The sequence below is a fragment of the Schistocerca serialis genome, chromosome 2 (genome assembly GCF_023864345.2).
Source record: "Schistocerca serialis cubense isolate TAMUIC-IGC-003099 chromosome 2, iqSchSeri2.2, whole genome shotgun sequence".
Classification (NCBI taxonomy): domain Eukaryota; kingdom Metazoa; phylum Arthropoda; class Insecta; order Orthoptera; family Acrididae; genus Schistocerca; species Schistocerca serialis.
The window spans coordinates 427,587,132-427,612,494 of record NC_064639.1 but is presented as its reverse complement, the minus strand read 5'-3'; the positions used below and the strand labels follow the sequence as shown (position 1 = coordinate 427,612,494).

Here is a 25,363-nt window from a genome sequence, read left to right as displayed (position 1 = left end):
TGTGGAACGTCGAAAGAGGGAGAAACCACGAGTAAGTGACGAATTGTTGGGCTAGGACACTTCGTCACAGGACGTCAACGCGCGGCCACTCTGTAATGCACTCTGTAAATACTGGTAGTAGTTCCTGCGCTAAAGTGATATATTTTCGTTTGAGTTCCTTCTCGTTATTTAACGAATTGATATTAACAAGCGAGGCTATCAGTTATGATTAAAACAGATTTGGAGATCTCAGTGCCACGATAAACCGATAAAACGCAGCTCTGTCTGCAGTTTCAGAGTCACACTAATGACAACTTTGTGAGCATGTGTGCATAGTAAACACTGGTAAGAGCCAAAAACGTGACTGTCAATAGTAGTGTTTGTTGTGTCGGTATCTGGGCCGACACCGTGAAGTTGAGATGGCTGAAAAGGCAAGCTAGACTAACGCAGACGGGCGTGAAGTACTGGAACAGGATACGTAATTAATGTTAGGAAGAAAAGTACGGAGCAGGTTTAGTACTTAACTTTACTCAATCATGGTGGTACATCGATCTTGACGATACACAGGAGACTTTAAGTACAATCACTGTATGGCTAATGGCGCCTTGCTAGTTCGTAGCCATTAACTTAGCTGATGGCTATTCTGTCTCTCGGCTAATGAGAGAGAAAGGCTTCGTACATCTGGTCGGTAGCTAGGTTCTCGTACAACTGGGGCGAGTGCTCTCTCGTATCACGAGACCTGCCTTGGTGGTGGCGCTAGGTCTGCGATTACACAGTGGCGACACGCGGGTCCGACATGTACTAAATGGACCGCGGCCGATTTAAGCTACCACCTAGCAAGTGTGGTGTCTGGCGGTGACACCACATTCCTCCCCCGCAAATCGGCGAACGGTCGTGTGATAAGGCTTCCGCCCGCCGTGGGGAGGACCACATGTTGACGTATGCGATGAGGTGGGGAGCCTAACAACAGGCGAGGCTGTGCCACCCGCACCCGGCCATTCGGTCCGAGGGGAGCTAGGAAACGCCTGAAAAACTAGTCCAGGGTGCACGTCAACATGCGGTGTATGCGCCCGTAAAGAGACAGGAGGGACCGAAGGATCAACCTCCATTGCGTCGGGGTAGCCGACGCGCGATGACGTCATGTGGTCCGGAGCGGGCGGGAGTTCCATGGCGGAGGACAGCTGGTCACGGGAAGCGATCGGCGGCGCGTGACCCTGGGAGGCGCTTGGCGGCTGCAACGAAGCGTCGAATGCGGGCGGCGCCGGCGGGAGAACAAGCGGCGGCGGCGGCGGCGGCGGCGGCGGCGGCGGTGGCGGCTGCTGCTGCGGCGGCGGCGGCGCGTCGCCATGGGGCAAAATGGAAGGCATCGTCGGTAACACCTGGGGATGAGGCGAGCCAGTAGATGGGTCCCCAGGGCGCTGACCGGACGGCACCGTCGCTGAAAGCAGACGGGGAGCGGCAGAACCCGAGCGACGACAGAGGCGCAGCTGATTGAGATGCCGACGCACCTCACCAGAGGCCCCCAAAACCAAATACATCGCGCGGCCGAGGCAGCGAAGAATGCGCCCTGCGAGCCAACGCCGTGAACCTCGATAGTTGCGATAAAATACAACGTCGCCTGGAGCAAAAGCAGGAGTCTGCCGCTGCACAGGAACCTGATGCGGCGGATGCAGCAAAGACATCAAGGTGCGATGAGGACGACCGTGGAGCAACTCAGCCGGCGAGCGACCATCTCGGGGCTGAGAGCGATACGAAGACAAAAAGAGCAACAATGCGTCCTCCCGAGAATGCGACTCTTTCAATTTCAACATCTGCGACTTGAAAGTCCGGACCAATCGTTCAGCGGCACCGTTGGACTGAGGCGAAAACGGCGCGGATGTCAGATGTTGAATACCATTGGCCTGGCAGAATGACTGAAATTCTGCGGACATGAATTGTGGGCCATTGTCGGAAACAATAGACTGCGGAAGACCTTCAATGCAAAAGATAGCAGACAACGCTTGGATGGTGGCGGAGGACGTCGTGGAAGACATCCGGACAACAAAAGGAAAATTACTGAAGGCGTCGACCAGAACCAACCATCGAGCATTCCAGAATGGACCAGCAAAATCAATGTGCAAGCGTTGCCAAGGGGAAGTGGCTTTTGGCCACGCAAAGACTTTCCGCGGCGGTGCGGACTGTTGTTCGGCACACGCCGGGCACGAAGAACACATATTCGTAATCGCAGCATCGATTCCGAACCAAGTACAGTGCTGACGAGCAAGTTGTTTCGTTCGCACTATACCCCAATGTCCTTGGTGAAGAAGCCGTAAAACAGAGGACTGTAACGAACGTGGGACCACGACTCTGGACTGATCATTATCAGAACGCAACAACAAAACACCACGTCGAACAAAAAGTCTCTCCTTGTGAGCAAAAAATCGGCGAACCAACGGATCCTCGATCGGAGACTTTGACAAAGGCCATTGCGTAGCAACAAAACGTAAAACAGTAGCAAGGACAGGGTCAGCAGCTGTGGCTGTAGCGACACGACGAAAATCAATCGGAAACGATTCGACCACTTCATCGGTTTCCGAATCAATGAACATGCAAGCAAGTTCGGAAGAATCGAATGCTTTATCCTCAGCAACAGGCAAACGGGACAACGCATCGGCGTTTCCGTGCTTAGCAGTGGACCAATACAAGATATCGTAGCGGTACTGCGAGAGGAAAATAGACCAGCGAATGAATTTCTGCGCTGTACGTGGAGGTACAGGCTTGGTCGGATGAAAAAGCGATGTCAAAGGTTTGTGGTCTGTGATGATGGTAAAGTGACGACCATACAAGAAATCATGGAACTTAGTAACACCAAACACGAGAGCCAAAGCTTCTTTTTCTATCTGTGAATAATTTCTTTGCGCAGACGAGAGCAATTTGGACGCAAAGGCAATAGGGCGATCATGCGAGCCAACTTTGTGCGCAAGCACAGCACCGATCCCGAAATCCGATGCATCTACCATCAACAAAAGGGGTTTCTGGGGATCGAATGGCGTAAGGCAAGTATTAGAAAGCAACGCCGATGTCAACTGGCGAAAGGCGCGTTCGCATTCCGTCGTCCAGAGAAACGGAACACCTGTACGGCGTAAGCGATGAAGCGGAGCTGAAATGAAAGAGGCATTGCGCACATTCACTCACACCTTGTGATTCTACATTGTGCAATGTTCTTGCGACCTCCTGACGCAATGCGTGGGGAACATTGCGCGCTCTGAAAAATTTCGGTTGCGCGTTTCCTTCCAGTTCCAAATGTGCTTCATAGTTTTTAGCGCAACCTAAGCCCGGTGCAAAAATGTCTGCAAATTCTTCACATACACTAGAAACACTGTCTGAAGGCACAGTTTGATTCACTGATAGCACCTGATTTACAATAGACATGTTAAACAACTGAAACAATTCTAGACCAAACAAGTTCACTGCAGAAGAAGAACGAAGAACGTAAAATGACACAAGTTTTGTTTGTCCCTTGTATGTTGCAAGAAGGCTGCACTGTCCTAACACAGGAATTGTCTGTCCGGAATATGTAGTTAGCTTAACATTTGCGGAACGCAACGGAGGTTTGCCCAGTTGTTTGTACGTGTCATGATTGAGCAATGAAACTGCAGCTCCGGTATCGAGCTGGAATGGTATCACTTTGCCTTCAAAGTCTAAGTCCACAAAAAGTTTATTGCCCTGCTGACGACAAAAGCGACTGTTTTGTGCAATTTGAATAGACATCGGTACAGAATCACTTGCTAATTGACGTGATTTCCGGCGACGTCGACGCACAGTTTTTGTGGGACGATCACAGTCACTGTTAGAGAAAGTGTCACTGGACGAAGCGGAATTAACGACATGAATGTCCATAGGCGAAGGTCCACGAGCCTGAGTGTCCTTGGTTCGATTCCGGCGCGAAGCAAAGGGCCTGGAATGATTGTCATTGTCTGATCTGAGCCTTTTCTGGCAAACACTTTGAACATGTCCTTTCTTATTGCAGAAAAAGCAAATAGTTTGGCGTGACGGGCAATGTTCACGCGAATGTCTAGTAGCACACCGCGGGCATGATTTCACTACATTTGTGTGCTGGCGCGGCACACGTGGCTTAGCGCGCGGCGGCAGCTGTGCGGACGTGCGCGAGGCCCGGTTACCGGGCCGCGCAGCGCGTCCAGCGGGCCGGTTAATGTTACACACGGCTGGCGAAGTTTCAAAAGATTCCTGAGCACAGTCAAGTGTGTCCTGTCTATCCAATATGTCGATCACTTGTTGAAGGGAGGGATTAACTAGTTTCAAAATTTGCTCCCGTATGCGAACATCAGAAACGTTCTGTGCAATTGCATCACGCACCATTGTATCTGAATAAGAAAGACCACAGTCACATTCAAAGGCACAGTCCCTAGTAAGTCCTTGCAATGTTGCTACCCACTCCCTATTAGTTTGACCGGCCGTACGTTTTGTACGAAAGAACGTATACCGTTTTGCAACCACATTAACTGTTTCTTTGAAATAGGCATCTAATGCAGACAAAATTTCCTCGTAGGACAGAGTTGCTACGTCGCGTCGGGGAAACAATTTCACTATCACACGGTATGTGGACACACCGACACAAGAAAGCAAATACGGCTGCCGCTCTTTACCTTGAATTCTGTAGGCTGCTAGATGAAAGTTGAACTGGCGAGACCACTCGTGCCAGGTCTCATCGGCTGCCACGTATGGTCGAAAGGGAGGTGCAACAGCGTTTAGTGGCAGCGGTAGCGAAGAAGCGGCGGCGGCCGCATCGGTTTGAATGGTACGTTGACCCTGGACGAGCTGTCCAAGGGCATCCAGTAACGCCTGCGTCTGCTGATTCTGCAAGCGATAAAATTCGGACAGTACATCTGGAGAATGTGGCGAAGCCATGACACAATTAAATGTAAGCAATCAGAAAGAACTCTTTTCCCTCGTCGCCAATGTTGTGTCGGTATCTGGGCCGACACCGTGAAGTTGAGATGGCTGAAAAGGCAAGCTAGACTAACGCAGACGGGCGTGAAGTACTGGAACAGGATACGTAATTAATGTTAGGAAGAAAAGTACGGAGCAGGTTTAGTACTTAACTTTACTCAATCATGGTGGTACATCGATCTTGACGATACACAGGAGACTTTAAGTACAATCACTGTATGGCTAATGGCGCCTTGCTAGTTCGTAGCCATTAACTTAGCTGATGGCTATTCTGTCTCTCGGCTAATGAGAGAGAAAGGCTTCGTACATCTGGTCGGTAGCTAGGTTCTCGTACAACTGGGGCGAGTGCTCTCTCGTATCACGAGACCTGCCTTGGTGGTGGCGCTAGGTCTGCGATTACACAGTGGCGACACGCGGGTCCGACATGTACTAAATGGACCGCGGCCGATTTAAGCTACCACCTAGCAAGTGTGGTGTCTGGCGGTGACACCACAGTGTTCATGGCAGGAAAATGCTTTTCACGGACGATTTGCACAAATCCGAGGACGATGTGGATAACTAAGACTCACAAGGAAACAGTTCAACCCGAAACATTGGAACATGCCCGGATTTTTTTTATACCGGAATAACACAACAAATGAAACACTGTCACAACTTTAGCCGCTAAGATATACTGCAAGTTTTTTTAATGATGAAAATTGCAAAAATCATATCTCGTCAAGTGGTTGGTGAAATGTACACCCCTACCCCTGAAGCTGCAGCAGACAGCGAATGTGCAACATAGCTGATGCATAGCATTACTTGACGGCGCAGAGGAAACAGATAACACCGCACAACGCGATCGTAATTTGTAAAGCGAATTCAGTTTCCGTTGATAGTGTCTCTGACACAGTGTTTACAGCTCGAATCTGCAGTTCATTCAACATGTATAATAACTGGCAGTTCCCTTTGCGATTTCACTGATAAGAATCGAGATAAAACGGAATTATTTTCTTCGTCCTCTTTTTCCTACATGCTTTGTGAAACCCCAGTTCGTGTAAGCACCTTTACTTCTCGTACGCTGTCTAAGCTCACAGAACCTTTTTTGAGCGTGGTTAAGCCAGCTAAGATTGCAAACCTCAACTAGAAGAAATATGGTCATCACTAGTATTGCTCTTCCTAGATTTTCTAGAGCGAACTGGAATTCGTCAGCTAAGCTGACTGTTGATTGAATACTTAATACAATTTAGTGAAGTTAATTATTCTTCATTCTCCAAGAAAGATCAATTATTGAACTTAAGAAACATGAAATACAGAATAAATGGGACTGATGATACTTAATAAATAAGCGGGATGATTTATTTCTAAGTTCACACGTAAATGGGGAGTACATACACGGTTTACACGCTGGTGCCTGCTCACTGCTATCGTGAAGGGCGACTAACATTTATTAAAGTCCAATAGGCATAAAGAAACGGAAATTAGGACACGTTCACATACTTTCATACAACAGGACAATTACTACAATTTAATACATAATCATGAGCACAAGTCATGGTGGCTCTTGTCTCAGTAAGTCTGCGCGCCTAGGAAAGTGGCACAAGGACATAAAATTGGGTGCGATCAGTTAATCATGAGGAAAGCACTTTAGTTAAATCAAATCGTCCCCCGAATTAATGAACGGTATCACGCTCTCATACGCTACAGAACACGAGGGAAACACGTAAAGCGTTCCACGGGTGAGGGAAGATAATACCCGTACAAGAATTCATTCACACCACACTCACACCTAATCAAGGTAACTACTAATACATCAATCCCGCCTAAAGCCAACTAATCCTTTCTGCCACTCTGCCTCGTAATGGTAAGTTTCGTTCGGTGGGGTAGCTCTAAAGTAATTCTTCTTGAGGTACGAATCTCTACTATTCGAGGTTTGAATAATAAATCTTAAGTTGATCTGAAGTGACTTAAATATTCCTCTATGGATTTACATTATGCTTAATCGCTCCTAACACAGTAGTCTAAGCAGTATAACATAAGTACCAGCCTCAGGACTGACAACGACGACTGCCCACGTTCCCGTTCTGGCCCAAAACCGACGCTACCCCCACCCAATGCCGGAACCAGTCAGAGGCACAGCTTCCTCCATCAACCTTACAATAACACCTGAAGCTCTATCCAGAACGGAGAGACTGAGAGACTATGCCGCGCGGGATTAGCCGAGCGGTTTTGGGCGCTGCAGTCGTGGACTTTGCGGCTGATCCGGCGGAAGTTCGAGTCCTCCCTCGGGCATGGGTGTGTGCGTTTGTCCTTAGTATAATTTAGGTTAAGTAGTGTGTAAGATTAGGGACTGATGACCTTAGCAGTTAAGTCCTATAAGATTTCATACACATTTGAACATTTTTTTGAGAAACTGTAAGTTGACCATCTTGCACCAGAGCAGAAGACAATGAATTTTCCGTCTGTTCTGGGCAGACGACTCTGTATCCACAACCTCTACTAATTACGACTACCAATAACTTCAAAACACACAATAAACTAATCATTCATTCGCAAGCCGTATATACGCACTAACATTCAAAGAGGAGGGAACATATATATATACAGAATTTAATTATGACATGAAATTTCAACTTGATCATTGGGTAACGTTCACAAACGGCAACATACATTGGCGTTAAACATGTACAATCTCATCTAATGCGTCCTGCTCAGCCTACTCGAGAAAGTGCGAAAACATTCAGTGAAATAAGACATGGCAGGTGTCCGTGACACACTGTCAGTGGCAATAGCTTTTGTCGTTTCAACTTCCTAATAGCATCTGTTTTGTGCGGTTCCAGAGTTGTACAGTAATGTGGAATCCAACTAATGTTTTCAAAATTGCGAAGATGACATATGAAGAACATGGTATACACCCGAAATCAGTTACTTCTCTTGTGCTATTTAGTAGGTAATTTTTTGGACAGTCATTCGAATGTCAATATTTCGCTGGAAATTGTGTAAACGTTACAAGAAACAGGAAATAACTCTTACAATTCCATGCATTTTGGTTGAAATGATGATTACTGTGCTAATTAAAGTCCAGAAAAATACAGTACCTTCCTAGTCCAAAGAAAACATTACAGTATTAGATCTCAGTGACAAAAAAGGCTGTAAATTGTTTGGTTGAATGAGGAGGGAGAAAATGCTTATATTTATGTTTTATGCGAAGCCGGTTTCAATTTGGAAAATCTGTACTTGAATTGTATAAATGAGAGAAAGAATCAGACATTCTACGAAATAAGTGTCAAAATTAAACACACAAAAGTGTGAAAAAACTATTCTAATGATTTATAACTGCTTGTGAGAGTAAATGAACCATTACCGAGAGAGATTTACGAGACCGGGTCCTCTGAAATGCAAGTGAGATGAGCATTTGATTTCCATGCATCCTCGACCTACTTAAACAGATCCAGTGAATTATACGCTAAAGGAAGTCGCAAAGTTACGACATTTACTTCAAGTAAAAAGGACTTGTCATTAATTGGTAGTATAGAGGAATTTGCACCTGATGTTAAAGGAATCTTTTTGTTATCCCTAAAATGCTGTGTATAAATCCAATAAGTCAATTTATAAGCAAAAACTGCGTGCAAAACGCACTATATCATTTAGAGTTAAAAATGACAAAGTAGCTTTGCAGTCGACAAATGCTGTGATACATTCGTATACAACAATGCCACAGATAAGTATCTGTAGATTACTGTTTCCGCAGCTTTATATTTTTCTTCGGGAATCTCAACTCAAATTAAGGCCAAAAATTTAAGAAGCGATTGTTTGGTTGCAAAAATCTTGCAACCGGTATAACAAAATCTGCAAAAACGGGAGAGAATAAGTGTTAATATCACATCCGAACGTTTTCTTACCAATTGGAGAGAATAATTCATTGCTTTTGGAGGACACTTGTCCAGGACAGAACAACATCTCTGTCTGTAGGAGGACGCCGAAAAACCTGTTAATATAATTCGGATACCTTTCCTCCGGGAGCTAAAACTGTGATTTAGCCTCTCGATAATCAACAGTGTGAAGCATTTTCCAGATAATTGTCGGACAGTATAACACATGACATGCCTTCGTCAATTCAGATTTATCAACCGAACAGTAATGTTAAACCTCCGATATTTTTGCATCGTCAGTTTGCATCATCACCTTTTACGAAGTTGATCAAGTATGCATGGTACGCAGCAGAATTTGCAGAACAACAGTCCCGACCATTTCTCCCTCTATCCGTATTTAGTCTGAATATAACTAGAAATTATTGCTAAGTGCCTGATGTATGGAAAATGTTAATTTTCGTTATCCAATAAACACTTCGCATTTTTGTGACGACTACAGAGAATAAACAAGAAACTGTTTCATTGTTAGTAAAATATACATTACTGAAAAATTATCATAAAAACTGTGCTACAGTAATTGTCATAAAATGTTTCATGTCAACAGATTAAAGTACCGATTGACTGAAGTTGTCTGTACTGTAACGTCATACGCTGTCTTGATGTTCGTTCCTCTACGAGACACTTGCCTAACAATTACATCGAAACAGATTTGTTGTAAATATAAACTGCAAGTTATTCCCAAAGTTAATGATCTGATTCATTTCTGGTATAGCTTAAATGCACAAAATTCACATGTGTGTACTTTGGACTTCGCGCTATAGGTCACGGGTGCGTCTGCTTATTCGCCGATTCGCGCGATAGGCAGGAAGGGCTGTACAAACCACTGTTACAAGCTTCTCTTCGTACGGCAAAAATGAGCAATTTTCATATATTTTAAATGACATTTGCAGTGCACCTTAGCAGCTAAAAATTTCCAAGTGAATTTTTTTTCGGTGGATCCTTCCCGCACGACAAATTTCAGGGTAAGTTTCGACGTGTCGGACTGGAGCATTTCCTAGTCACATAGAAAGAGTCTGACTACGTTCCTGAACGCAAATGCTCTTCAAAACTTGTTGCACGTATAGTAAATCGGAATAATTACTTAAGCAAGTAAATACTGTTAAGTTGCGTCCCTTATCATCATTTACGTATATTTTACGCGGCAATATGATGGCAGTTATGTTAAGCATCATCCTTAACACTCTCTACGTCCTGAGAGTGAGGCGACAATGAAATTAGATTTATGTTGTCCATTAATTTTAGCGAAAATTGCTAAAATTGGTAATGGAAATCTTATTATCATAACCTGAAACGATTCGGACCTTCTAAATTTGTGTTTCTGAGAGGTTTCACAGTAATGTTTCATTATCTCACCCTACAATTAAACTGTGATAAGTCAATGCTAGTTCGTGTTAAGTGCACTCAGTCTGAAAGTACACAACTTTAAGTACGTATTGATGTGCTTTTAAAAAAAAAATGTTGAATAAAATTTACGAATTAAAAATATGCCGTTACTTTAGAAATATTTGAAATAATGGCTAACCTGAATAAAAAAATTACAATGGATGTAATTCACAAATGTTATTTATCAAATTTTATTGCCCCTTTACTGCGAATTTTCTCAAAACCAACAACTTTTTTCTTAGCATTTTTTACAGCTGTCTCTATTTCAGGTGTTGTTGTTGTTGTTGTAGTCTTCAGTCTAGAGACTGGTTTGATGCAGCTCTCCATGCTACTCTATCCTGTGCAAGGCTTCTTCATCTCTGAGTAACTACTGCGACCTACATCCTTCTGAAACTGCTTAGTGTATTGATCTCTTGGTCTACCTCTACTATTTTTACCCTCTACGATTCCCTCCAACAATAAATTTGTGAACCCTTGATGCCTCAGAATGTGTCCACCCAACAGGCCCCTTCTTTTAATCGGGTTGCGCCACAATCTCCTCTTCTCCCCAATTCTATTCAGTACCACCTCATTACTTACGTGACTACCCATATAATTTTCAGCATTCTTCTGTAGCACCACATTCGAAAGCTTTTATTCTCTTCTTGTCTAAACTATTTATCGTCCATGTTTCACTCCCCTCCACACAAATATTTTCAGAAAAACCTTCCTGACAAATCTATACTAGATGTTAACAAACTTCTCTTCTTCAGAAGCGCTTTCCTTGCCACAACCAGTCTACATTTTATATCCTCTCTACTTCGACCATCATGAGTTATTTTGCTCCACATATAGAAAAACTCATCTACTACTTTAAGTGTCTCATTTCATAATCTAATTCCCTCAGCAACACCTGACTTAATTCGACAACATTCCATTATCCTCGTTTTGCTTTTGTTGATCATCTTGTAGTCTCCTTTCAAGATGTTGTTCATTCCGTTCAACTGATCTTCCAGGTCCTTTGCTGTCTCTGACAGATTTACAGTGCCATCGGCAAAGCTCCATGGATTTTAATTCCTGCTCCAAATTTTTCTTTTGTTTCCTTTATTGATTGCTCAATATACAGATTGAATAACGTCGGGGATAGGCTACCACCCTGTCTCACTCCCTTCTCAACCACTTCTTCCCTTTCATACCCCTCTGTTCTTACAACTGCCATCTGGCTTCTCTATCAACTGTAAATAACTTCAGAATTATAAAGAGAGTATTCCAGTCAACATTGTCAAAATCTTTCTCCAAGTCTACAAATGCTAGAAACGTAGATTTGCCTTTCCTTAGTTATCTTCTAAGATAAGTCGTAGGGTCAGTATTTCCTGGCTTGTTCCAACATTTCAACGGAATATAAACTGATCTTCCCCGAGTTCGGCTTCTACCAGTTTTTCCATTCGTATGTAAAGTATTCGTGTTAGTATTCTGCAGCCCTGACTTTTTAAACTGATAACTCGGTAACTTTCACACCAGTCGACACATGATTTCTTTGGGAGTGGAATTATTATACTCTTCTTGAAGTCTGAGGGTATTTTGCCTGTCTCATACATCTTGTTCACTAGATGGTAGAGTTTCGTCATGGTTGGCTCTCCCAAGGCTATCAGTAGCTCTAATGGAATGTTGTCTATTCCCAGGGCCTTTTTTAAAAAAAAATACGTCTTTTAGTGCTCTGTCAGATTCTTCGCGCAGTATCATACCTCCCATTTTATCTACATCGGGGGAGCTCTTCCATTTCCATAATATTGCCTTTGTATAGACCCTCTATATACTCCTTTCACCTTTCTGTTTTCCCGTCTTTGCGTAGGGCTGATTTTCCATCTGAGCTTTTGATACTCATGCAGGTGGTTCTCTTTTCTCTCAAGGTCTCTTTAATTTTCCTGTAGGCAGTGTCTAATCTACCACTTGTGATTTGCACCTCTACATCCTTACATTTGTCATCTAGCCATCCGTGCTTAGTCATTTTGCACTTTCTGTCAATCTCATTTTTAAGACGTTTGTATTCCTTTATGCCTGCTTCATTTACTGCATTTTTGTATTTTCTCGTTTCATCAATTATTTCATTACCTCCTCCGTTATCCAAGGATTTCTATTAGCCCTCGTCTTTTTACCTACATGATCCTCTGTGGCCTTCACTATTTCGTCTCTCAAAGCTGTCCATTATTCTTCTATTGTATTTCTCTCCACTGTATTTGTCAACCGTTCCCTAATGCTCTCTATGAAACTATCGACAACATTCTTAGCTAACAATAAGAGTTTAGAATGCAAAACAAAAATACGATCTCTACTTTATAGGAACCGATGGTCTTACAGTACACGATCACTAAAGCCCACAATAAGCAAAGGAATTTAAGCAGACGGCGAGGTGAGTTTCACTTTCTGCTAACTAAACCGTATGTAAGAAGGGCCCAGAAGTTGTATTATAACTCAGATTTACTCAGATATCGTAGTGTAGCTCTAATTTGCCATGTATTTTACGTTTGCTTGACTGTTAACGCTCGCAAGTTACGCTCTGCGCGAAATTCTAGCAGGCGGCTTCCTCTTTTGTTCCTTACCCCCAGTCCATATTCACCAACTACTTTTCCTTCTCTTCCTTTCCCTAATATCGAATTCCAGTTCCTCATGACTATTTAATTTTCATTTCCCTTAACTATCTGAATAATTTCTTTAATCGCATCATACATTTCTTCAATCTCTCCATCATTTGAGAAGCCAGTTGGCATATGAACTTGTACTACTGTGGTAGGCGTGGGCTTCGTGTCTATCTTGGCTACAATAATACGTTCACTATGCTGTTCGTAGTAGCTTATTCCGCTCTTGTAATTTTTAATCCTTATTAAACCTGCTCCTGCATTACCCCTTTTTGATTTTTTATTTATAACCTTGTATTCAGCTGAGCAGAACTCTTGTTCCTCCTGCCACTGAACTTCATTAATTCCCACTATATCTAGCTATCACTTCAGGTATAGAATACTACATTCAACAAAGACGTGTAGATTTAATAATTATGTCGCATTTTGGGCGAAACTGCACAAAGAAGAAGCAAAGGAACATTAGGATGTAATGTGGCATACCTCAGGCAGACGCAGACAATCGGACTAAACAAAGATGGGGAGGTAGATCTCTTGTGTCCAAGAATGCAGCTCAGCATCCGTTCGAACTGACTCAGTGAACCACAGGAAACCGTAACCTGTATGACCCTTCGCACCATGAAACTTCTGTATTCTCGAATACGACTACAGTGTCTCCAAACCGCTCATAGGTAAAGGGGAGATCTGACGAACAATTTACTCCTCGTTAATCTATCAACAAACACACAACACAAACACACACACACGCACAAACGCATAAATTTTATTAGACACAAAATGTAGGCTGAAACTACACCGACATGAAGCGTCATTTACACTTGACTATGCTCCTGAGATTTGGCAGAGCGTAAGGACTCTACAGCGTTTGTATGCAGTGTGTAGGGCCCATAAGCCAGTCATCTGTTTTAGGTGAAAGGGGGTAGACCGAACTTCTAAAATACTCTCCTCTGGCTAGACACAGTCGATATTAAGGTTTTCTCTTCGAAAATCACTCTGTCAATTTGCTGTTGTGGGTAGTACAAAGATACAGCACACCTGGTTAGTAGACCCTGTTAGTTCGGTTAAATCCCTTCGTTCCAGGGCCGGCGAACTCATTAATACCACGCCTAGCGCCGCAAGGAAGCATCAGTTAAAATATTGTCTCTAACTGTTTTGTAGTCTCTTATATTACTGGTACACTGCAAAGAAATGTTATGTAAGGTCAGATACAGGAGCAGACAAAAGTCGAATACTAACAGATTTCGTTTCATTTTGCAGCATCCTGTACGCTGACATCGTCGGCTTCACCGCCATCTCCTCCACCTATTCCGCGACAGAGCTGGTGAAAATACTCAACGAGTTGTTTGCACGCTTCGACCGGCTTTCGGAGGTGAGTAGCAAGCACTAACACCGTCTCTTTAAATGATTTCTGGAAATGTGAATAATAAACATTTTCGGAAACAATTTACAGTATTTTCTCACAGTGAAAAATCCTACAATTGAACTCTGGTTATACGTAGTTGAGCCACATCAATGGAGAACTGCACACCTCATTAATGTGATACATATGACATTGGAGAGTTGGGGGTATAGAAGGACTTATTACTATTCCCACTGCTCCTGCATGTAAAAGACGCAGTTATCTGATTTTCTGGAAGCAATGAGTATTTACCTTTAATTCGAAGACATTACGGAGAGTTGTCGTGCGTGGAGTGTGACGCAGTGGTTAGCTTCGCCACCTGCAGTCCTGCATGTCGCCAGTTCAATTCTGACCACGAACAGATATTTTTTAGTAGTACTTCCCCTTTCTAGTAGGTTCATGAAATAAATTCTCGAATATTCAATATATGTACAAATACTATCTGGAATATTATATATATATATATATATATATATATATATATATATATATATATATATATATATATATAGTTGCACGTTCCGTCAAGGAAGTCAGTTTTGATCTGGCTGTACGTTTCTTTTCGTAATAAACGTGCTTTCTGTGCAAAGTGTTGTATTTCATTGACGACACTGCTTTAGGATTTGGACTCGATCGTGGTCTTGACAAGATAACATCGCAGTCGCTCCAATTAGGCTACATAAAAGCCGGCTGTATAATAGCGTCACCTACACAGGCAGGAACCAGAATACAAGCAGTACATCTTTCCAAAGCTCCATATATTCAGGAGACCAATGGATTCCAAGCTAGCAGTAAGTCAGCTGCACACTAAGCCGCCTCCAGTTTTTCCCCAGGCCGCCGTTCAGGACCCGACGAAGTGGCTGAGGGGGTTCGACAGAGTCACGAAAGACAACAATTGGGATATTATGTATATTTTACTTGGACGGCACACCCCCAGCAATGGTTGAAATACAACGAAGAAAAGCTCAATAGCTGCGACAAATCCAAGGCAACATTGACAAAAACATTTGGTGACGATCAACAAGTGAATCTGAATAAGACAGAATCCGATAAAATATCACATTTGACGAAAGCCGTCGCACAAGGTACGTTTGGTGAAGGGTCTCACAACAACAGAAGAATGCATTAAGTGGTGGAAAGGAGTTGGCTGTACTTGTGGAAGATCACATGACCTCGCCAGTCTCATACACCAGGCTGTAAGACAGCACAATGTCAGTCGTATCTTGTATCTTCGGCATGTAAACATATTCTGAAACATAATTGGTCAATAAGACCATAAACATATATTTCCGATGATGATGTCTCAAAGGCAGGGGAGCTTTGTTTTAACATTTTAGCTTGCACTTGAGAATAGCTATTAAGGCGAAATCATGATTACGTGAAATAAATACAGTCAAACTGGAATTTCTTTTAAAATTCTACATGACTGTGGTCCTCCAAGAAGCAAAAATCAGTAGTAGAGAATGTTAAGGGTTTATGGACCCTCGACACTTGTCTCAACCAGAAGTAATACATGCCATGAAGAATGGACTCGGCCAACTCGGACTTAAATCGCAACCGTCAAGCGACAACCGAGCATCCGACCGACGTAGGTACCACCAACTCTCAATTATGGAGCCCCGCAGAAGAGAATGGAGGACAATATTCTTATCTGTTTTCACTGTGAACACACTGCGAACGTTGTCCGCTACTGCAGAGAAAAAAGAAGAGTATTCGGCGACTATTATGCAGCACGATCTAAGCCATCACAACACCCCTAATCATACCAGTCAAATATAGACGATTTAGTAACTATTGCTCTTTGGTATATGCTAAAATATCTACATGACATTCGATTATTGTTGGGTGCAAATATATTTCTTAAAATTAAAAGCAAAACAATGAAGTAACACAAACTGTACCAGGAAAAATATATAGAGTTTATGAAAAACTTTGCTTTAAGTAAATACAGACATATTCTTGGTCTTGTAATTACTATAACGACACTCCTGGTGAATTTAATCCTGAAACAGGCAATTACGATGTTGGAGATCTATGGTAACGAAAATAAGATGTTATATCTGATACATACAATGATACTGCAGTGCACCATAAGCAGGTCATTCAGATTTACCTTAGATGTTCCATTATGTTTATCCATAATGATAAGCGCAGCTGTCATAACCACCCCCTTGCTAGAGGCAATAGAGGCAGGTGTACATATGACTTCTCGTGCCACTTGCGACACTCTGGGATGAGTTGTTGCTCCTAACCGCCACCACTCTATGGATGACTGTACCACATCTGGATTTCACATCAAAAGATACATGGAACTTTTCTTGACACTTTCCTGCTCCTCTGCCTAAGATGCAAAGACACACTCTTTAAAGGTTTTGAAGTCGTCGATGTTGAGAATGCAGCTTTACTGTATGATTAAATGATGATGGCGTCCTCTCGGGTAAAATATTCCGGAGGTAAAATAGTCCCCCATTTGGATCTCCGGGCGGGGACTACTCAAGAGGATGTCGTTATCAGGAGAAAGAAAACTGGCGTTCTACGGATCGGAGCGTGGAATGTCAGATCCCTTAATCGGGCAGGTAGGTTAGAAAATTTAAAAAGGGAAATGGATAGGTTGAAGTTAGATATAGTGGGAATTAGTGAAGTTCGGTGGCAGGAGGAACAAGACTTCTGGTCAGGTGACTACAGGGTTATAAACACAAAATCAAATAGGGGTAATGCAGGAGTAGGTTTAATAATGAATAGGTAAATAGGAATGCGGGTAAGCTACTACAAACAGCATAGTGAACGCATTATTGTGGCCAAGATAGATACGAAGCCCACACCTACTACAGTAGTACAAGTTTATATGCCAACTGGCTCTGCAGATGACGAAGAAATTGAAGAAATGTATGATGAAATAAAAGAAATTATTCAGATTGTGAAGGGAGACGAAAATTTAATAGTCATGGGTGACTGGAATTCGAGTGTAGGAAAAGGGAGAGAAGGAAACATAGTAGGTGAATATGGATTGGGGCTAAGAAATGAAAGAGGAAGCCGCCTGGTAGAATTTTGCACAGAGCACAACATAATCATAACTAACACTTGGTTTAAGAATCATGAAAGAAGGTTGTATACATGGAAGAACCCTGGAGATACTAAAAGGTATCAGATAGATTATATAATGGTAAGACAGAGATTTAGGAACCAGGTTTTAAATTGTAAGACATTTCCAGGGGCAGATGTGGACTCTGACCACAATCTATTGGTTATGACCTGTAGATTAAAACTGAAGAAACTGCAAAAAGGTGGGAATTTAAGGAGATGGGACCTGGATAAACTGAAAGAACCAAAGGTTGTACAGAGTTTCAGGGAGATCATAAGGGAACAATTGACAGGAATGGGGGAAAGAAATACAGTAGAAGAAGAATGGGTAGCTTTGAGGGATGAAGTAGCGAAGGCAGCACAGGATCAAGTAGGTAAAAAGACGAGGGCTAGTAGAAATCCTTGGGTAACAGAAGAAATATTGAATTTAATTGATGAAAGGAGAAAATATAAAAATGCAGTAAATGAAGCAGGCAAAAAGGAATACAAACGTCTCAAAAATGTGATCGACAGGAAGTGCAAAATGGCTAAGCAGGGATGGCTAGAGGACAAATGTAAGGATGTAGAGGCCTATCTCACTAGGGGTAAGATAGATACTGCCTACAGGAAAATTAAAGAGACCTTTGGAGATAAGAGAACGAATTGTATGAATATCAAGAGCTCAGATGGAAACCCAGTTCTAAGCAAAGAAGGGAAAGCGGAAAGGTGGAAGGAGTATATAGAGCGTCTATACAAGGGCGATGTACTTGAGGACAATATTATGGAAATGGAAGAGCATGTACATGAAGATGAAATGGGAGATGTGATACTGCGTGAAGAGTTTGACAGAGCACTGAAAGACCTGAGTCGAAACAAGGCTCCCGGAGTAGACAACATTCCATTGGAACTACTGACGGCCTTGGGAGAGCCAGTCCTGACAAAACTCTACCATCTGGTGAGCAAGATGTATGAAACAGGCGAAATACCCTCAGACGTCAAGAAGAATATAATAATTCCAATCCCAAAGAAAGCAGGTATTGACAGATGTGAAAATTACCGAACTATCAGTTTAATAAGTCACAGCTGCAAAATACTAACACGAATTCTTTACAGACGAATGGAAAAACTAGTAGAAGCCAACCTCGGGGAAGATCAGTATGGATTCCGTAGAAACACTGGAACACGTGAGGCAATACTGACCTTACGACTTATCTTAGAAGAAAGATTAAGGAAAGGCAAACCTACGTTTCTAGCATTTGTAGACATAGAGAAAGCTTTTGACAATGTTGACTGGAATACTCTCTTTCAAATTCTAAAGGTGGCAGGGGTAAAATACAGGGAGCGAAAAGCTATTTACAATTTTTACAGAAACCAGATGGCAGTTATAAGAGTCGAGGGACATGAAAGGGAAGCAGTGGTTGGGAAGGGAGTAAGACAGGGTTGTAGCCTCTCCCCGATGTTGTTCAATCTGTATATTGAGCAAGCAGTAAAGGAAACAAAAGGAAAATTCGGAGTAGGTATTAAAATTCATGGAGAAGAAATAAAAACTTTGAGGTTCGCCGATGACATTGTAATTCTGTCAGAGACAGCAAAGGACTTGGAAGAGCAGTTGAATGGAATGGACAGTGTCTTGAAAGGAGGATATAAGATAAACATCAACAAAAGCAAAACAAGGATAATGGAATGTAGTCTAATTAAGTCGCGTGATGCTGAGGGAATTAGATTAGGAAATGAGGCACTTAAAGTAGTAAAGGAGTTTTGCTATTTGGGGAGCAAAATAACTGATGATGGTCGAAGTAGAGAAGATATAAAATGTAGGCTGGCAATGGCAAGGAAAGCGTTTCTGAAGAAGAGAAATTTGTTAACATCCAGTATTGATATAAGTGTCAGGAAGTCATTTCTGAAAGTATTCGTATGGAGTGTAGCCATGTATGGAAGTGAAACATGGACGATAAATAGTTTGGACAAGAAGAGAATAGAAGCTTTCGAAATGTGGTGCTACAGATGAATGCTGAAGATTAGATGGGTAGATCACATAACTAATGAGGAAGTATTGAATAGGATTGGGGAGAAAACAAGTTTGTGGCACAACTTGACCAGAAGAAGGAATCGGTTGGTAGGACATGTTCTGTGGCATCAAAAAATGGCTCTGAGAACTATGGGACTCAACTGCTGTGGTCATAAGTCCCCTAGAACTTACAACTACTTAAACCTAACTAACCTAAGGACAGCACACAACACCCAGCCATCACGAGGCAGAGAAAATCCCTGACCCCGCCGGGAATCGAACCCGGGAACCCGGGCGTGGGAAGCGAGAACGCTACCGCACGACCACGAGATGCGGGCTCTGAGGCATCAAGGGATCATCAATTTAGTATTGGAGGGCAGCGTGGAGGGTAAAAATCGTAGAGGGAGACCAAGAGATGAATACACTAAGCAGATTCAGAAGTATGTAGGTTGCAGTAGGTACTGGGAGATGAAAAAGCTTGCACAGGATAGAGTAGCATGGAGAGCTGCATCAAACCAGTCTCAGGACTGAAGACCACAACAACAACAACGATGTTGAGGCTTTGTACGACACTCTGCAGATAGTACAGCATGCCGGTATGGAGAACAAATACATTATATTGCGTGCCTGCCAAAAAATTTGGTACACTGTTCGCACGGATTTGCGTCTTTACATTACTATAGGACTAAACATTGAGGCCGTCAGTACTTGTAATATATTTTCTCAGCAAAGCTGCATAACATCGAGTTTACCTTGAACTGGATCACATCTGGAACGTTTTGCGGCATAAACTTCCTCTATCTGTTATCAAGCGTTGCTTTAGATGAGGCACCTGTCGTACTAGAAATAATACAAGCAAATGCACTGGCTTCATTTCCATTTTCTCGCTTAAGGGATTTCAAGCGCTTGCTTTCAGCAGTTCCTTTAAAATACTGTGCCACACCGTATGCTTTAAATACCATCTCTTATCCAGTTCTAAGTGCTTAAAATAATTAACCAAAATCAGAATTTTATTTTTGTCAGCACAATGTTTCTGTACATGGTACACCAGCGGCACAAGCAACTGCGGCGTCGGACTATTGTCAACTTCCCTAGCCTCAGTAGCGTCTTGGAATACTTCGAGAAACTGAATTAATTTGTCAGATACTTGATAATATCGTTTCATAAACAAGTTTATTTTCCCAAATTCACGAAACCTTCAGAAATTTGTTGATAGGCATGAAGACGAGTCTCACTGTGCTGCTTTACGGTAAACTGCAACCAACAATATTTCACATGGGCACACCTTTTTAAGTAAGTTAAAGCGTTTCTTGTCGATTTCAACGACGCTTTAACCTTAGGACAATATCCCTGCAATTACACACATCAAAAAAAGTTCCGAGCGTTCCAGAACCTGTACAGAAAAATGGAACGGATGCCAACATAATCATCACTTCCACCCTTTTTATTGCCCATGAAAACCACACATTGCATGTTGTACCATCATACAGCGAGACCTTCAGAGGTGGTGGTCGAGATTGCTGTACACACCGGTACCTCTAATACCACGTCCTCTTGCGTTAATGCATGCCTGTTTTCATCGTGGCATACTGTCCACAAGTTTATTAAGGCACTGTTGGTCCAGATTGTCCCACTCCTCAAAGGCGATTCGGCCTGGTTGGTTCAAATGGCTCTGAGCACTATGCGACTTAACTTCCGAGATCGCCTAGCACTTAGAACTACTTAAACCTAACTAACCTAAGGACATCACACACATCCATTCCCGAGGCAGGATTCGAACCTGCGACCGTAGCGGTCACTCGGCTCCAAACTGTAGCGCGTAGAACCGTACGGCCACTCCGGCCGGCGATTCTGCCTGGGTTTAGTGACATCTCTGAAGACTCAAAGGGACTGTGTCTGTGATACAATATCCACAGTCAACGTCTGTCTTCAGGAGTTCTGGGAACCAGGGTGATGCTAAACTTTTTTGCTGTGCTTATTTATCCTCAACAGTGTGGCGAAGTACTGTACTAATGGGAGTGATTGTTGTGCGGAAGGAACACTAGTTCTGTTCTCGAGTGCTTTTTTACATTTGTCGCCTTATCTGTAACGAACGTAACCTGCCGCAAATGGCTTGTAAATATCTCTAACTTGGTCGTGTTATAGTTTCAGTTTTCTGCTACATATTTGTAGCACTTTTATCCACATCAGATGGGAAATCTGCAGAAAACTGGACCCTATTTTTCCACTGGAACTCTCGCCGAGATTTAGTGCATAGGAAAAGTCAAATAAGAGGGGCGCGTCTTTCCACTTGTAAGTTGTACGCGCACGCACCATCTTCCATATCTTGCATCACTTGGGGGACCATAGCCAAAATGCAATCGTCTGCTATTTCATTTTCATTGCGTAAAATTGCTGATGGGTGAAGAAGCACCTTTCTTGAACTTGCAGTGTGGTACTATGCTCCTGTTTCTGGCAGTATTGTGCAAGATGTAGAAAGCGTTCTCCTGCAACTATGTTAAACGGCCGCAGATCTCCTGCACCCATAGTTTCACACTTCTCCATGACTATGGATTCAGCTGAAGCCGGAAGATAGCCACTACTTTGCAGATATTCAAGTGTTCCAACAGCATTCTGGTACTGTCACCCAGGAAATTTAATATCTCACGACAGCCTCTATATTCTGCAAAACTAACAATTTTTTATTCTCTTCAACGTGTGTAAAATGTTACCATACCATGCTATCACCTGTTTCCTTCAGACGAGTGTAGGTTTCCTCTTCCAGTTTCAGGGAAAAGTTCTTTTCTCTCCACCACACGTTCTAATTCTTGGACGTTGGGAGGACCTTTGCCGTTCGATACGTATTTCTGACAATATTATTATTATTATTATTATTATTATTATTATACGATTACCTAAACGGTATCAAGAAAACCAAAACAGTTGCGAGTTGCTTACACTCTTGTCATTTCAGTGTTTTGCACTGAACTGTCTGCATAGGGCTGCATTAGCCGGCTACACACGAGAGGATGTTAGTGACTGGCCTCAGTTAGTTCCGACACCTGCAGTCTACTCCTGTGTATTAATGGAGACACGACCTGGAGGCCGTTAGCTGTAGTTCCCGAAACAACAGATACGTCCTCATTAGTGGGTGCACATAAAGCGGATTTCGCAGTGACGGACCAGGCCACCTTCAGAACGCCCTTGAGTTTTCCTAGGGTGTCCACGTGACACCAAATTCTTGTTGCTTCCAGTACATTGAAGAAGTAGGCAACTAACCACATCGGGTAACTTATTAAATTGTAACGCAAAAGATCATGTTTGTGGGAAATAACGCTGGAAGATTACAAGAAGGAGTATATAAAAAGTAGGTTGTAGGAAGAGATTGTTGAAAAATTTCTAGACAATATTCCTACTGTGGACCAAAGTGTAATAAGAACTCAGCTACAAAATTTGACATCATGTTTCACAAAAGAGCTCAGAAATGTGGATGCTTTAGAAAGAAGTGGAAAAAGAGAAGGATTATACGTGGAAACCAATAAAGAGTTGCTGTACTATGTTCATTATTGCGTTAACCATTACTGTGTTACATCCATTATTATTCAGCGTGATTTATTTTTCTTTGTAAAGGATCAAGAACGCCCTATTCCTAGCGTACCAAACCTTCTCGATTCTCAAAACTGCAGACGATTCAGAAAGCAAGTCCACACGTGTGTGGCCAGTCATTTCCGCCTTTCCAGTGCTGTCTGTTTCCCTGTTGCACCGAGTCCTGTAACATCCGTGCTCGGCCGGATACCCGAACCAGTCGCCGTCTTTGACCGCGCATCGCGGCTGCGCATTTTATCCCAGGTACAGGTGAGCTCGACTGCCCGCGGTGCGTGAGGCAGAGCGGAGCGGCCGGCCGCAGGCGTGCTGGGACAGGTAAATGCGGCGTGATGCACGGCTCTGGTTAATAAGACGTTGACAGATTTGCTCTTGGTGTACGTTGAAGTGTAACAGACAAGTTAGGGTACAATATTGCCCGCCGTTCTGCATGTGACACAGCGTAGCAAAACGGTACATCTGTCTGCTCGTCGGCCACGAGGCCGAAACAACACTGAAGAGGCAAAAAAACCCGATACACCTGCGTAATATCGTGTAGGACCCTCGCAAGCATGTAGAAGTGCCCGAAACACGACGTGGCATAGAGTCGACTAATGTCTGAAGTAATGCTGGATGGAATTAAAACCATGAATCTTGCAGGGCTATCCGTAAATCCGCAAGAGTACGAGGGGGTGGAGGTCTATTCTGAATAACACGTTGCAAGACATCCCAGATATGCTCAATAATGTTCATGTCTGGGGAGTTTGGTGGCCAGCGAAAGCGTTTAAACTCAGAAGAGTGTCCCTTGAGCCACTGTGTAGTAAGTTTGGACGTGTGGGGCGTCGCATTGTCCTCCTGCAATCGCTGACGTCCGTCGGAACCCACAATGGACATGAATGGATGCAGGTGATCAGACAGAATACGTGTCACCTATCAGAGTCGTTGGTCTTGCTCTTGCAGGATCTTTTTCCGGCCGCATCGATGTCAGAGATTTGATGTTTTACCGGATTCCTGATATTCACGGCACACTCTTGAAACGGTCTTACGGGAGAAACCCCATTTAATCGCTACCTCGGAGATGCTGTGTCCCATCGCTGGTGCGCCAACTGTAACACCACGTCCCGACTCACTTAAATCTTGATAACCTGCCATTGTAGCAACAGTAACCGAACTAACAACTGTGCCAGACACTTGTTGTCTTATATAGGTGTTGCCGAGTTCAGCGCCGTTTTCTGCCTGTTTACATATCTCTGCATTTGAATACGCACGCCAATACCAGTTATTTTGGTGCTTTGGTGTGTAACGGATGCACTGCCACCGTTTCATTTGGTCTATACTCAAGATGACTACGTGAAACATATCACCAAGGCAGCTGGCAGGTGACTCCCATACCAACCCTAAATTCCCAGGAGAGAGATCGAGAGCGCTATAATGCCAACCACCGGCCAGTGAGATTCAGCCAGGGAGACTTTGCACGTATTTTTACACTGTACTACGGAAAAGTTTCTACACCTCTACTTTTGGCTGTACCGTATCGTTCTTCGCTTGTCGGACGTCACGTATCAAGTCGATGTTTATGACCACCAACAAGACAAAAGCTCTGTGTCGTCATCCTTGTCCTCTGAATGAAGCCCTGCTATAGACCAGAAGTGCAGATCGACGATATCGACGGCGGGATCATCAGTAAAACTAAAGACGTCCTCGACGAAGCTGAAGATTCGGCGAGAGGGACTACTTCCGATTCTCATCATAGCGAACAGGATCAAACAGACACAACGCGAGAGCCCGCCATGCTGCCATACACAGCACCGCTGACCAGATCTAGATCCTGGGTGCTATAGTCGGCTCCAGTGACTTCTGAAATAGCGAGTTTCTGTTTCTTCAGGATAGACAGAAACGGAGCGAACTGTGGTGCGTGCAGTTACGTGCAGTGATTAGCATCACTGCCTGCCGCGCTTCAGGTCGCAATTTCAGCGACCGCGAACAGTTATTTGTTATTTAGTGTTTATCATTTGTGGAAGGTTCTTGAAATAACGTATGTTAGTAATGTTCGTACATTCTGGAGTATTCAATGTTTGTCTAAAAAGCTGCACTCGCCGTCCATGAGGCCAGTTCCGTTCTGGCTGTACGTTTGTGGTCGTAATGAACGGTCTACCTGAGCCAAATGTATCTCATTGACGATCTTTAAGTCTTGGCTTGATTTTGATTTCGACGCGACAGTACTAATGTCCCATAAACTGTACTGGTTCCTTGCGCTCCGCATAGAAAGCAAGTTGTTTGTGTGCAAGTAAATGAAGAAAATTATCAAACTAACAAATGACAGAATAAGAAGAGATATCCTTCAACTGCCTATTCAAGATGATACATATAACCAGGATATAAGAAGGACTGAAACTACTATGGGGAGGGACAAAGAAACTCAATTAGCGACCTGGTCCGTCTCCCACGTGCACGGCCTACTTCGTCCTGTAGCTTGCTGCTGGCCTTGCCACACAAG

At 43.2% G+C, this 25,363-nt stretch overlaps 1 protein-coding gene across 1 annotated transcript in view; it reads left to right on the top strand.

Moving 5' to 3' along the window:
* The window catches only part of LOC126456037 (adenylate cyclase type 3), a 418,454-nt gene that overhangs the window by 43,627 nt on the left and 349,464 nt on the right, over positions 1 to 25,363 (top strand). The window contains exon 3 of the mRNA XM_050091793.1: positions 14,096 to 14,207. Coding sequence (XP_049947750.1) covers positions 14,096 to 14,207 — 112 coding nt within the window. The remainder of the gene's footprint in view (positions 1 to 14,095; positions 14,208 to 25,363) is intronic.